The 13,580-nt window shown below is 34.8% G+C and overlaps 1 protein-coding gene across 1 annotated transcript; it reads right to left on the reverse strand.

Annotated features, from left to right (window-relative positions):
- Window positions 1-466: 466 nt before the first annotated feature.
- Window positions 467-5,987, reverse strand: LOC147564413 (oxysterol-binding protein-related protein 4C-like). Its single transcript, XM_086645914.1, has 7 exons — window positions 5,833-5,987; window positions 3,937-4,101; window positions 2,870-3,115; window positions 2,609-2,705; window positions 1,437-1,728; window positions 1,030-1,138; window positions 467-821 (listed from the first exon to the last, which is right to left on the reverse strand). Exons 1-7 carry the CDS (start codon window positions 5,833-5,835, stop codon window positions 564-566), a joined length of 1,170 nt encoding a protein of 389 aa, XP_086502040.1. The 5' UTR covers window positions 5,836-5,987; the 3' UTR covers window positions 467-563.
- Between the last annotated feature and the right edge of the window lie 7,593 nt (window positions 5,988-13,580).

Here is a 13,580-nt window from a genome sequence, read left to right on the forward strand (position 1 = left end):
CAAAAGAGATTGATCAACTCCATCCATATCGAGGAAAAGTTTTAATTGGATAAGGAGTTAGTGCTTCTTCTAAAAGATCATTTACTCGAGTACAATAGGTAATCATATATTGTATATAAATTGACTTGGATACATCATAAGGACTGTCCTCAAGACAATCGGACACTAAAAACTATAGGAACTACTGAGTTTAGTCTCTAATAACACATGATCAATAAATAGATAATAGTGGATTTTCATCTCTACCGAGTTTTGATCTTGCAACCTCTAGCTTGTCGGAGTAGATGAACTACTGTTGGGGCAAGAACCCAAAGTGCTGAGAGAGGTAAATTGATTACATAGAGTGAATAGTAAAATGTCAAAAGGTGGAGTGGAATTTTTTTACAAAAATTTAACAATTTCCTAGCGGAACTATTAGTTTGGGGACCTAACCATCAACCAAGTAAAATATGGGGTTACACAAGAATTAACCCAAAAATGTGTATAAATTATTGAAATTTTTGTGAAGATAAAATGGCTATTTGATATCTTGAAAATTACATACTTAGTTCATAAGATTATCATCAAGGAATAACAATAGGAGCTGATGGAACAGATTCAAGTTTAGGAGTACATTCATAGACTTCTTCTTCCTTGGATTTTAATACACTAAAATACTTGGGGACCCAAGATGCATCTCCTTGTAACTTTCTCTCTCTTTGAATCTCTCTTTCTCTCTCTTCAATAGCTTTCTTTGCTTCTCTTGCCTTCCCCCATTCTTTGTTAAGTATACCTTGACATACTTCACTCCATACAACTGCTGATTCACTTGTCCTTAACCCCTGCATTTTCGACACTTGCAATTTTAGATACATTTTCTTAGTGTTTGCATTTATATAATGCATTTACGACGGGCTTGTGGAGTCTACTTTAGATACCGAAATATATTTTCTTCACCATATAAATCATCTTCACGGTGGCACGACTTGTTTTATAGAATAAATCAGGTTTAACGAAGAAATATTTTTGGAGTTTGGAGTTTTGGATTACCTTTTCATTCTCGACTTGAGGGGTTTTGAGATTTGACAAAGCTTCCTTTCCATTGTATATAACCGTTTTACCTTTCTCTTTGTCGTTAACATCCTTTATCGTAACAACTCTGTAATGGTAACAATTCTCAGGCTCGATTCCAGAATTACAATTTTAAACCAAAAAATAAGATCAATTTCCAAATGGGCACTAACGTTTGACCCACCCGTTTCTAGTCCACCACCCCCTAAAAGTGACACATCTGTCAGTAAATTATAAAGTCTTTTTTTTCTCTTTAAGTTCTGAGGGTATAATTGGAAAATAAGGAAACATTAACGGCTAACTAACGGAACCACCAACTTAGAGGACCAAAAGATCTATTTGACAAAACTGAAAACTCAGGTGTTAAATTGGTTCTGTAAATATACCTGTCCCAATGCCCATCAACTTCATAGATTGTTTTAGAAGTTGAAGACTCAAAAATTCTTCCCTTAACTGATCTGTTATTTCCTCCAAACCCTAGAAAAGAATGGCCTGTATAGCTTAACTCTGCTTCTAGGCCTGATTCCTGGCACCGGATTGTAACATTGCCAGTCCAGTCGGTTCTAGGAACAGGAAAGAACCGGATTAACAGATTTGGAACATTCAATACATAATTTTCACCATGATTTAAGAGCTTCAATTGCCTTTTTCCATATACTACTGCTTCCACTGATGGCCCTACAAAAATTTTAAAACACAATAAATAATCTTAGTTTTTCTTTCAATTATGTTATATACCATTATATTATATACAAACTATACTAGGTCATATTACCAAATTGTTGTGTTTCGTATTTTTTTTCCTTCAAATTAGACTATGACTCGATATCTAACCCAACCAAGTCAGGATTTTAATATTTTAATTTTTGTATGTGGACTTCCCAACTTGCTGATTTGATGCACAATAGCGACGAAACAATAACTATATTGAGTTCATCTTGATGGAACTTATTTTGAGTTTTGAATTGAGAGAAAGTATGGGACTCAGTTTAAATCAGTGTTTTGGCATCAAATTGATGGAAAGCTAGGGTCAAAATGGGATCCATTATCTTATTAGGAGGTTACTCACAGGTTTTACCCACACAAGTCTTTCATCATTTTCAAAATCAAATTAATGGTACTAGAGAAAAAGTTAAACACTTTTGATGGTCCGTGGGCAATAGGTCCAAAATAAATAAAATATTGAGGTTAGGGTCCAAACTTAATATAAATTAGGTAAAAAATCCATCTTTTTCTAAAAATTTATTTTTTCCTCGTACAAATGCTTGTACGTATCACTAATGTGTTAGTAAATGTGTAGACATGTATAAGAATATATTTGTTTTTTACACAACACGGACCAAATTGCATGAGTTCAGCAATAAAATGCATAGAGTTATTTACGTTTTGTTCAGTGTGATAAGATAACGATATCATACGAAAATGATTTGTTTGGTGCATATAAATTTGTATTATTTTTTTACTTTAACCTATTTTGTGTTAACAATGGACTAAGTCTCTCATTTTCTTGTATTTAAGTAGTAATAATAGATTAAAGAAGTAGTTAATATTGTAGTACCTTGGAATTTGGCAATAGTTTGATGGCACCAAACCATCTCCAAATTGTTTTTCTCATCTGTTGCATGTAAGGCTGTTATTGGTGGATGATGTGATACCTACATTTTTAAATGATATTGAGTTAAAAATAGAAGAAAAGACAATAACAAAAAGTCATTCTAAATCTGCTTCTACTTATTGTTTTTCAAAGAAGCACTTTTAAGCTCTTTTATGTTTGGAAGCACTTTTAAGCATTTTTAAGTAGAAAGTTGGAAGAACTTACTTGTTCTAGTAGGACATTTAAGGAACCATTTGAAACATGGTGAGTTTCTCCTAGGATTGGATTAAAAGGAGCTACACCAAATATAATGGGACGTGTCGTCGAAATACTCCATGCTACGACTGCAGTAAATCTTTCGATTGGAGTTGTCCCTGTGTCACAACGTCTTAATAAATCGTCGTTGATGCAGTAAACTGATTCACCAAAACATTGCAGATGGGATTTTGGGAGGTTGAATAAAGGTGGAAGCTGCAGTTAAAGAAGGTAACCAAAATGTTAGACAACTACTATAAATTAGCATTAACTATCTTTACATAAATGGGAGTTTAGAGTTTAATCTAGAAAAATAAAAATTACATTTTTAAGTTTTCATCATAAATTTTAAAAGCAAATTTATCATTTTAGTGTGTATAAGCGGTACTCGGTAGTAACAATATCCAAATAAGGTGGTCGTTGTAACTGATAGAATCATTAACTTTGGGTTTTCCGTAAAATAAAGAAAAGAAAAATAGACTTCTTTAGAATTCTTCAAATTCTTAATTTTACACCAAAAAGCCAAGCAAAATCTTAAAGAGATTTTTTTTAAATTTCCAAAGAATTCATGTTTCTTTCATCTAAACATAAGATAACTGTATTTAATACTTACAACTGTTCATGTTATTTGAAAGTTGTCAATTCTTTGGTACAAAGTCATTACAATAGTCAAATTGCATTTATAAATGTTTTAGTTGTTCTACTTTTCATAAAAAGAAGTCGATAAAGTGAGTTACATCGTAATCATTTGGTAACAGTTATCAACCATATGACTTTCAATATCTTTATTGTAAAAGCAACTCATCCTCTAGAAATGTCATTCCAAAAGTAATAACCAATGGATATGAATTTGAATAATTGAGAAAGAAAATATCAATGGAATGATTCCAAAACAATTTGTTTTCCGAAAATATGTCTGAATTCTGATTTTACTCTTAACAATAAATTACAAACAAAAACTTACACTAAGCAAACCTAAGCTTCATAGCACGGGGAAAAAACAAAGAAGAAATAAATAGGGGGATAAGAGGCCATACCTGAAAATGGGTGAGATCAGATCCAGGCCGTACATTTTTTAAGAGACTGAAGATTCTTTGAAGAAGATTTGGGGCACTGTAATTCGATTCAGATGATCCAGAATCCAATGATAAGGGTGGTGTCAAAACAGCTACTTTTATCTCACCCACATTTCCTTCACTTCCCTACACCCACCACCCCACATTATTATTATCATTATACCAACCCCCACTCCATCTGTCCATCATAATAAAATGAGTGTGTCTGTAGGCACACTCTTTCTTTTACTTGTCGATCGCCTTCACTCTTAGCAACCTAAGAGATTGAGGCAGTCTGATGGCATTCGGATTGAACTTAGTCTGTGCTGGGTTTGAACAACACTCAGGCATAAGTGCCCTCAGACTGTTTTGTCTGAGGTCCACGGGAGCTTCAAGAAAGAGGCAACCCAAGAGTAAAAACATAGAGCGCCTTTAGAGACACCCTAATAATATTCCCAACATTTATATATAAATATCATAATTAACTATATTAGAGTTCATAGTGGGATTGAGAAAATTGAGAACTAGAATGTGTCATAATCGAACAATACAAATGCAATATCATCATTTTGTAAATAAAGAATAATTAAACAAACAACTTCACTTCAATTATTGCAAGTAAGATTAAGATATTATTTTGTCTAATTAAATCAATTAAAGAACTTAAACAATTTTGTGATTTTTTTTTAACAATTAGAGCCTGCTGGGCCAGGACCAGTAGACAAAGAGAAGTAGGTCTGCCTGAACCTGTAGTTTCTCAAAGAAATTATATTGTAGTATACTTTGTTTTTAAATCATTATATTGTGTATTAAGTAATTAAGAGCTTATAAAAGTGCTAAAAAGAAAAATGCGGACCGAAAAAATAAAAAGAGGAAATGGCCACAAATGAGTTCAAATCAGATGTTGACGGCCACATTTTGGCTCCACTTTCTCTTTTGATCGGTTGCCAAAAATCATGCCGTCCGCATCAAATTTAGGTTTTCTTTTTTGACATAATCTTTTCGTAACTTGTCAAGACAAATGATTCTTCGGAAAAAAAAAACAAAAGAGATTATTCTATTTAATAAATGTTCATATGTCTTAACTTCGCTATAAGCATAATAAAACAAATATTATCTATAACTATTCGCCCAGTGGTTGGACACCTTTCTTAAATCTATCAAATTCTAGAATCGAATTTCGTTAGAAACAATATATCATCAAGATTTAAAGTAATAAATAAAATAAAGATAACAATAGATGGGCTTTCAGATCCTTTTGATTCTTTAAAAATCTTGTTATGGTCTTTAGGACCCAAGATGTATTCATGATGACGACTCTCGGAGTCTAATGTTAAAAAAAATGTTAATTATATACTATTTAATTTTAATTAACTTTCAAATAGGGTAGCTCAATCAACGACTAAAGATGAAAAAAGTACAAATGAAATTACTTTTCTTTCTCTAAAAAAAGAGTACATACCAAACAGATCCTTAGTTAAAGATTGCTTAGCTTAAATGACTTATATGAGAATCAGTTTTACTTAGAGAAAGATTAAAACATATAAAGAAATATAAATATTACGCGCTTTGATTTGATAAACTACGCCCACAGTTCATGTTAGCAACTACCATTCATTTCTCTGTTTTCTCAAACTTCAAAACCCCAATCTTTTCATCTTCCAAAGTTTTATAAATTTCTAGAGAGAGAAAATAATTGAGTTTTAGCAAATGGGTATCTGTTTGATTTGAAAATTTTAGTTTTAAAAAATCTAAAAGATAGAGAGAGAGGGGGGAGAAACCAATAAGTTTATGTCAAAATGGAATTTAATTACTTGATCATCAAACAGAGAAGAACATAAAATATAATTTAAAGATAAGAAGAGATTGTGAGAGTACCATTTGAAGAGGCGATTATGAAAGTTGCAATCCAATGAAGCGGTTTTTTTAATGAGATAAGAGAAATTATGGGTATGAAGAGTAGTGATGAGTTTTAGAGAGAGAGAGAGAGAGAAATAGGAGAGAGAGAGAGAGAGGGGATGGTTTTGGCTTTTGGACAACAACAATAGAGTTGGTTTTATATACTCTCTGTTGGTAAGGAGAGTCTATAGGCGCCCCCAACTTGTCGCATAGGTTTGTCATCTTTATTAGCAATCTCGGGTAACGCAGTCCGAAGGCACTCAAACAAGGTCTATACTGGGTTTAAACATTCTGGCCAGGGTCAATTCCGTATTGGGGGTCTAAACAGCCCAGACTCGGGCCAGTCTAAGTGTCGTCCGATTACCCTGTCTACGAGCCTCCAATTGTTTAGTCCGAGGCCTACGTGGAGTACTAAGAGAGTGATGGGCTAATGGTAAAATTTGGAGGAGCTTGTAGACTCTCCCGTGTTGGAACAGTAATAATAAGTTGGGAAGTTTTATAGTTAATGCCCATACATGACTCTGTCAAACCATAAGTTGACCAAGTATAGTTAGAAGAGATTCTTCTTTTAGGGAGTTTATCACCCACTTCTTCTTTTTCTCTCCCTCCAAAAACGTGAATCTGTCTCAACCCCTAGAGCTCCCAAATGTTAGTTGAATTTAGAGAGAAATTCAAAAAGATGAAGACGAAGATGTGATGAAAGTGAAGAAGATGAAGATGAAGATTTGGTGAAACTGAAGAAGACGAAGATGGTTTGATGGAGAAAAAAAAAATTTGGGAAATTTTGGAGTATTGATTAAGTCTATAGACCTAATGGCATCAATTGTGCCGTTAGGTTAAACTCAAAATGACATTCCCTTGTTTTGCTTGCATTGGTTCTGACTAAAATATGTTGTTAAAGTGATTGTCTTTGACCGTATTGCCTTTAACAAGAAAAAGACACACGGTCTGTAAACTTGAGTTTCATTGTTCGCGTGACGGAGCAAGCGTGGAAAGCGAAACACTGAACGTGTTGAAAACATGTTTTTGCCCCTATGTTCTTTCTATATGACACATGGAAAAAGCTTTGGATACTATATATCTCAATATTTTTGTAGAGAGAAACAAAACCTTAAAAGAAGACAAGATTGTTTCGATCAGGAAAGAAACAAAATTTTGTGACACTACATATCTCAAAAGAGTATTCCAAAGATCTTCAATGTAATACCACAAGCGAATTTGTCAAACGAAAAATGGATTTGATTTTGATAATGTAACAATTATTGTTCAAAAGAGGCAAATTACAACTTAATCTTTGAACAAAAAAAAAATTACAACTTAATCAGATAATGATATATTCGATTTTTTTCACAATACCGCTTTTGAAAGGGATTTTATAGTTTTTATACACTAGCTTGTCAATCATTTTACGGATGTCAATCATTTTACGGCCAAATATTGTAGAAATGATCTTTATTACATGGACATTAAAAGTCATTACATTCAATATGATGTGGATACATTGTAAATAAATACATAATTCAGTAAGCTTTATAATTACCATTACCAAAGATGAGCTCCAAAGATCATATAAGGACCTTTAATGTTATCTTAGGGGAATGAAAGCCATTCCAATAACTGATAGATTTCACTTTCACCATGAACCGAGCTTGTAACGTCTGAATTTTTTGAAATAGATGCACAACTAACTAGCCTAAATATTGTCGGCAATGACATATTTACTTGAAAACCTAAACATACACTTGCCGAAAAATCTGCATCAACCCTCTCTAAAACTGTTGTTCTCTGGTTATTAATCGATAAGTTGATTTATCTCTGTCTTGGCTTAATTTAGACAGAGTTTCCTTTCTCTAACTTATAGAGAGATAAACTAATAAGGAATAATGATTAATCAATATTCCTTCTTTCGGGCTAACCGAGATAGGTGTTAATGTAGTCGAGGCAAGAATAAATTCTCTTTCCTTAAGACATTTTACACCCCCGTAACAGTACCAAACGTTAGGGTGAATGCCTTCGGGATACAACGACTAACCTTTCAGAATTTTAAGATGGTACTTCTATATTCTGAAAGCGGACGAACCTTTGTCAGTATTATGAGCTCTTTGACTAATGCGGATGATCTTCTAGATGCTTCGGAAATTCAGATTTCACTCGAGACTTCTTTCTTCCTTTTTCCAGATATTCTAGTCTAACCAGAACCTCTAGAAAATACTTCTTTAATTACATATTCTAGGCTAACCAGAACCTCTAATTGTTAGAAGGGAAGAGAAGAAGAGAATGAATTGAATTGATATTCTAGACGACCTATGAAAAACTTCTTTCTTCCTTTTCTAGATATTCTAGTCTAACCAGAACTTCTAGAATTACTCCCTTAATTAGATATTCTAGGCAAACCAGAACTTCTAATTGTTAGGAGAGAAGAGAAGAAGAGAAGATAATGAATTGATTCAAAATGAAGTGAGTTTTGGTGGTATTTATAGGAATTGAATGGTTATTAGTGACTTTTGGGGTTAAAAGGCACAACTGTTCGGAACCAGGGACTCTAACTGAATACGTTAGATTTGCTTGAAATCTCGGTCAAAACGCCCACCGTTGGATGGGATTTGATCTGTCCCGAAATGTGCCCACAGATTTGGATGCGCGTGGTATTCGCTCAAACGACCCCTGATCTAACTTGTCCCGTTTGACGTTTCAGACCCTGACTTAACCGTTTTTTCACCCAAACTTCAAACTCGAATTTCTCATTCATCCGGAATCGGATTCGAGTAATTCTTTGCTCTAAATTTAAGAGCTCGACGAGACGAACGCAATGGCGCGTTCATTTTCTGAGTTTGACGAGTCGGGTCGAGCCAAAATTGGCTCCGATTCCAACAATCCCCCACATGAATGAAAATTCGAGGTTTACTATATACAAACATACTATACTGACATACTGACACTAAAAGAGCTCATATGCGGAACTTCGCTGCATCGGAAGAAGGTAGTCTTTCGACTTTGAACCTTTCCTAGTGAATAACTACAAGGTCTACAAGGACGGCAGTGAACTTATCTTCTTGAACTGAGTCCTGGATATTGTAAACCTGAATAGCTATCACACAGCTAATCCCTTACCGATTTAGGTTCTCGGTTGTGTTCATTTCGGCCCTGAACAATCCCGAATTCATGTGTGCTTTAGAGAAGTCGGCCTAGACGACCTTCCCACGGAACCGGCATCAATTCACACACATATAGGTTATCCGTAATAAGGTATCCTGCTATACCTCACGTTAGAATCAAGTTCTAAGTTTTCGGATTCATTAAAAGCTTAATGCTTAGCCTCTCAATGCAGGCAACACTGTTATCATCCTAGGAATGGGTAAGAGATAGAAATCTCTTACAGTGTTACTGTCGAGTCAGGATATAGCTTCAGTTGCCCTTTGAACCTAGATCGTGGGATCTCCAGTCATCTAGGTAGGGTTTCACCATGCCTTTACTCATTTACTTTAGGCGTTTATGCCACATTCCCCTTGATGATGCAATTTCAACTCTCTTGTTCACCCTTGTTCTTTACGGATCCGCCAGGTAACTTAGGATTGAGCATAATTTTAATTTATGCATTCCTTGAGAGCAATTGCTTTACGGTGCTAGTCTATTTTATTTTGAATTCTCTAGACTTACCGTATTAGTGCCTACGCAACAACTACTCAGGTTTATTGCGTGCACTGGCTTCAATCACAAACAAATATCCTCCAGGAAGTTCACCTACTTCCTTTGCTTTCTCCAAAACAATGTATCCATCAAGGCCTTTAGGATTACATTGTTGATCCAGCTATGCACGTCTGCCTCTGAGGATTTTGTGATATCGTAGCCTTTAGTGGTTTGTCGTATCCACTGTTTTGTATCTGAGATTCGAGTGTTGTCCACATATCTTCGTTTTCTTTTATGATATGTACAACCAATTAATACGAGTCTGCTCAGATACCTAAGAACTATTTGTTACTATGATAACTCTTTCTTGAATTTGTTCAAATTCAAGTATCTATGCTTATCGTGGTTTTTGAGTGGTTATTCTACCATTCTCTGTCTAACCTTGCACTTTAGATTATCAATCATGGGTAACGATTTAATCTGGAAAAGACTCATATCTCCTTAAACACTTTCTTATTCCTAACTAGTATTGTCTGTTCTTTTGAACAGATGATTCACGGTTGAATCTCGTTACTTAGTTTAGGATTAGGAAGAGAAGTTCTTTCCATTTGTATTTTTTCCAGATTTGTTGAGTGAATTAGACATTCACGTCATCACTTATATTCACAAACTTGATTTCTCACTTTTGTCACAACTTGGTGAATATAACCGTAGTTCTTAGCTTAATGAAACCTTATTGACCAAACATTCTTATTGGTTAAATCTGGTTTCCGAGGTACTCTATAATTTCCCTCTTTTTACGTCATTATGACGTTATATCTTCAGGAGAATTTGGAGTTCTATATGCCATTTTATTTCTTTATACTTGGCTTTTCGGTTCCTTCTCGGGTCCCCCCACATTTCAAGAGTATTTTCTCTTATTCGTCAACTTGGGTGGAATCTAATACTATTCCATATAGGGTACCGTTCAGATATGTAATAACATCTGCCCCCACAGTTCTAGGGTAACCATTGGATTCTCCTTTTTGACAAAACTATTTTCGTACACAATTTCTTTAGTGTAGTGTGTTTAGTTTTGTTCTATAACATGATGATTTATGATCATTAGAACCTTGAGATATAATACAAGGTGAGTTTCTCTTTTAACTCTTTCTTAAGTTATATGTCTTAATCATATATACTCCCTTGATAGATTTAAACTATCACATGATCAACAAAAGTTATCATTCCCTATTTTGTCCTTTATCGTCTCTAGATTTCGTTCATACTCTTGAATCGAAAATCTTACCAAGACCCTTGAATTTATTATTTGAGTCACGTCTAGACCGAATGATGTAATATTCAACTTTACGTCTTATCAACCTTAATTCTCTTGTCTATCCAAGAAGATTAGGTTGCCATGAGGATTTATAAGGACTATTCTGTAATGATACAGAACTAGGGACCTCCTTACAAAGACTTAAGGATTTATTTATAATAACTCCTGATTTCGAGATCTTTCAGCCAAGGTCCTTCCGTTTAACACATCTGAGGATTCCTTGTAATACTTAGACAGGCCTAAGGACCTTCTAGAGAATTATCTACCGCCTGAATATGTTATACGAAATAACTTACTTTCTCGAATTTTGCGTTCTTCGACAACTTTGTATTCGAGAATGTTTCACGGAATTTTCATTATCTCAGACCGATGATTTCTTTCGAACAGTTCATCGTTTCGTAACTATTTGTAATATTCTGTCGTTGACCTTGTCTAACCGTTTAGGTTTTGACATTTGTCTTGACATACTTCTCCGCGAACTTATGCGGTTGTCATCTTCAATTCGTCATCGAATTGAATTTTTAGGATCATGTATTCATCATTGATCGTTCTCTGTATTCTCGATAGACGGTTTCACACCCAGTATTTATGTCGATAATTGGTGGTCAAGGTGTCGTTTAGTTTTTCGATGTCTCTGTTATCGAGAAGATATTTTAAGAGTCATCAACTAAATCAACATTCCTGGTCACCATGGGTTGAACCTTATTTCTGTTCTTGGCTAGTAGTAGAGTTTTAGTGAAATACTTCACAAAATTCATCGAGATTAGATTGATCATCGATTTTTAATCTCCACTGATCGAGTTTTATCCCTTCTAATGTTCTGTGCTTTCATTATACCAACAGAGTCGCCGTTTGATGAACTATGCCATTCTTGGCGTATATCTCGGCGAAAGGAGATTCATACTCTCCATCTCAGTCGTTTCTCAAAACCTCAATCTTTTTACAAAGTTGAGTTTCTACTTTGATTTTATAAAGCTCGAACTTTTCGATTGCTTCATCCTTACACTTTAGTAAGTAATATAACAGAAACAAGTGGAGTCATTGATAAAGGTAATGAATTACCTTTTTCCACCTCATGTTTGAACCGTTTTTAGGTTACAGAGTTCATTGTGAATTCAGTCTAAAGACTTGAACAACGTTTTAGTCATTTTTGACTATATACATGTTTAACATGTACGTCTTTGAGTAAATTTCGAGTTTCAGAATTTAACTCCAAGCTCATTAATTTCTTTAATGACTTATTATTCACATGTCCTAATCTTTCGTGACAAATATTGGAAGACTCAACAATATACGCATAATTATTAATTTTATTAATAATAGGTGCCTTCGGCATTACATGGGTAACATTTAATTGAAATAACCCCCCACATAAGTGGCCCTTTCCAATATACATCATTTTCTTTAATATGATAACGATATCTGATAGAAAGATTAGTCTGAACCCGTTCTCACTTAAAAGGGAACCAGAAATCAAGTTCTTTTGATTGTCTGGAACATGGAGTACATCGGTCAAAGTCACCTCTATTTCGGAAGTGAATTTTAACACGATCTTTCCCCTTCCTTTGACTTGGGTGGTCGAGCCGTTTTCCTTGAATAAGGTCTCTCCTTCGGCTACCTCTGTATAGGAAGAGAATAGGCTTTTGTCACTACAAACGTGATGATTTGTCTTAGAATCGACCCACCATCTCTGGTTGTTAACCAGGTTATCTTCATGTGCCTCTGTACAGAGGTTCATCTTATGAAGTATACCAAACGCCTTTTCGAATTCAGTAATCATTAGACGGTGATTCCGATTTTCGGTGTCTTTTGCTAATGAAGCTTGGTTATCGGCTTTTTCCCCTTGACTGTCATATGTGGAGCGACAATCTTTGGCTAGGTGGCCTCGCTTTCTACATTTGTAGCATTCGACAGGCCTTTGCCTTTTCCTCGACTTGCCTTTGTTTTGAGATGGACGCTTCTGCTTCAGACCGAAGTCAGTTCCCTTGAACATCTCTGGGTTTTCCACGTATGTGGTGTTAGGCTGAAGAACCCGTAGGGTTGTTCTTGTTCTTGCCATTTTTTCTGAAACACACAGAAAATAACCCAAATCAAAATCTTATAACCAGAGAAACAATCGTTATGTAAAATGTCTTAAGATTGTTGTTCTCTGGTTATTAATCGATAAGTCGATTTATCTCTGTCTTGGCTTAATTTAGACAGAGTTTCCTTTCTCTAACTTATAGAGAGATAAACTAATAAGGAATAATGATTAATCAATATTCCTTCTTTCGGGCTAACCGAGATAGGTGTTAATGTAGTCGAGGCAAGAATAAATTCTCTTTCCTTAAGACATTTTACACCCCCGTAACAGTACCAAACGTTAGGGTGAATGCCTTCGGGATACAACGACTAACCTTTCAGAATTTTAAGATGGTACTTCTATATTCTGAAAGCGGACGAACCTTTGTCAGTATTATGAGCTCTTTGACTAATGCGGATGATCTTCTAGATGCTTCGGAAATTCAGATTTCACTCGAGACTTCTTTCTTCCTTTTTCCAGATATTCTAGTCTAACCAGAACCTCTAGAAAATACTTCTTTAATTACATATTCTAGGCTAACCAGAACCTCTAATTGTTAGAAGGGAAGAGAAGAAGAGAATGAATTGAATTGATATTCTAGACGACCTATGAAAAACTTCTTTCTTCCTTTTCTAGATATTCTAGTCTAACCAGAACTTCTAGAATTACTCCCTTAATTAGATATTCTAGGCAAACCAGAACTTCTAATTGTTAGGAGAG

Source organism: Eschscholzia californica, unplaced genomic scaffold (assembly GCF_041429995.1).
Source record: "Eschscholzia californica isolate CP2 unplaced genomic scaffold, dmEscCali1.0.p SCAF_1, whole genome shotgun sequence".
Lineage (NCBI taxonomy): Eukaryota > Viridiplantae > Streptophyta > Magnoliopsida > Ranunculales > Papaveraceae > Eschscholzia > Eschscholzia californica.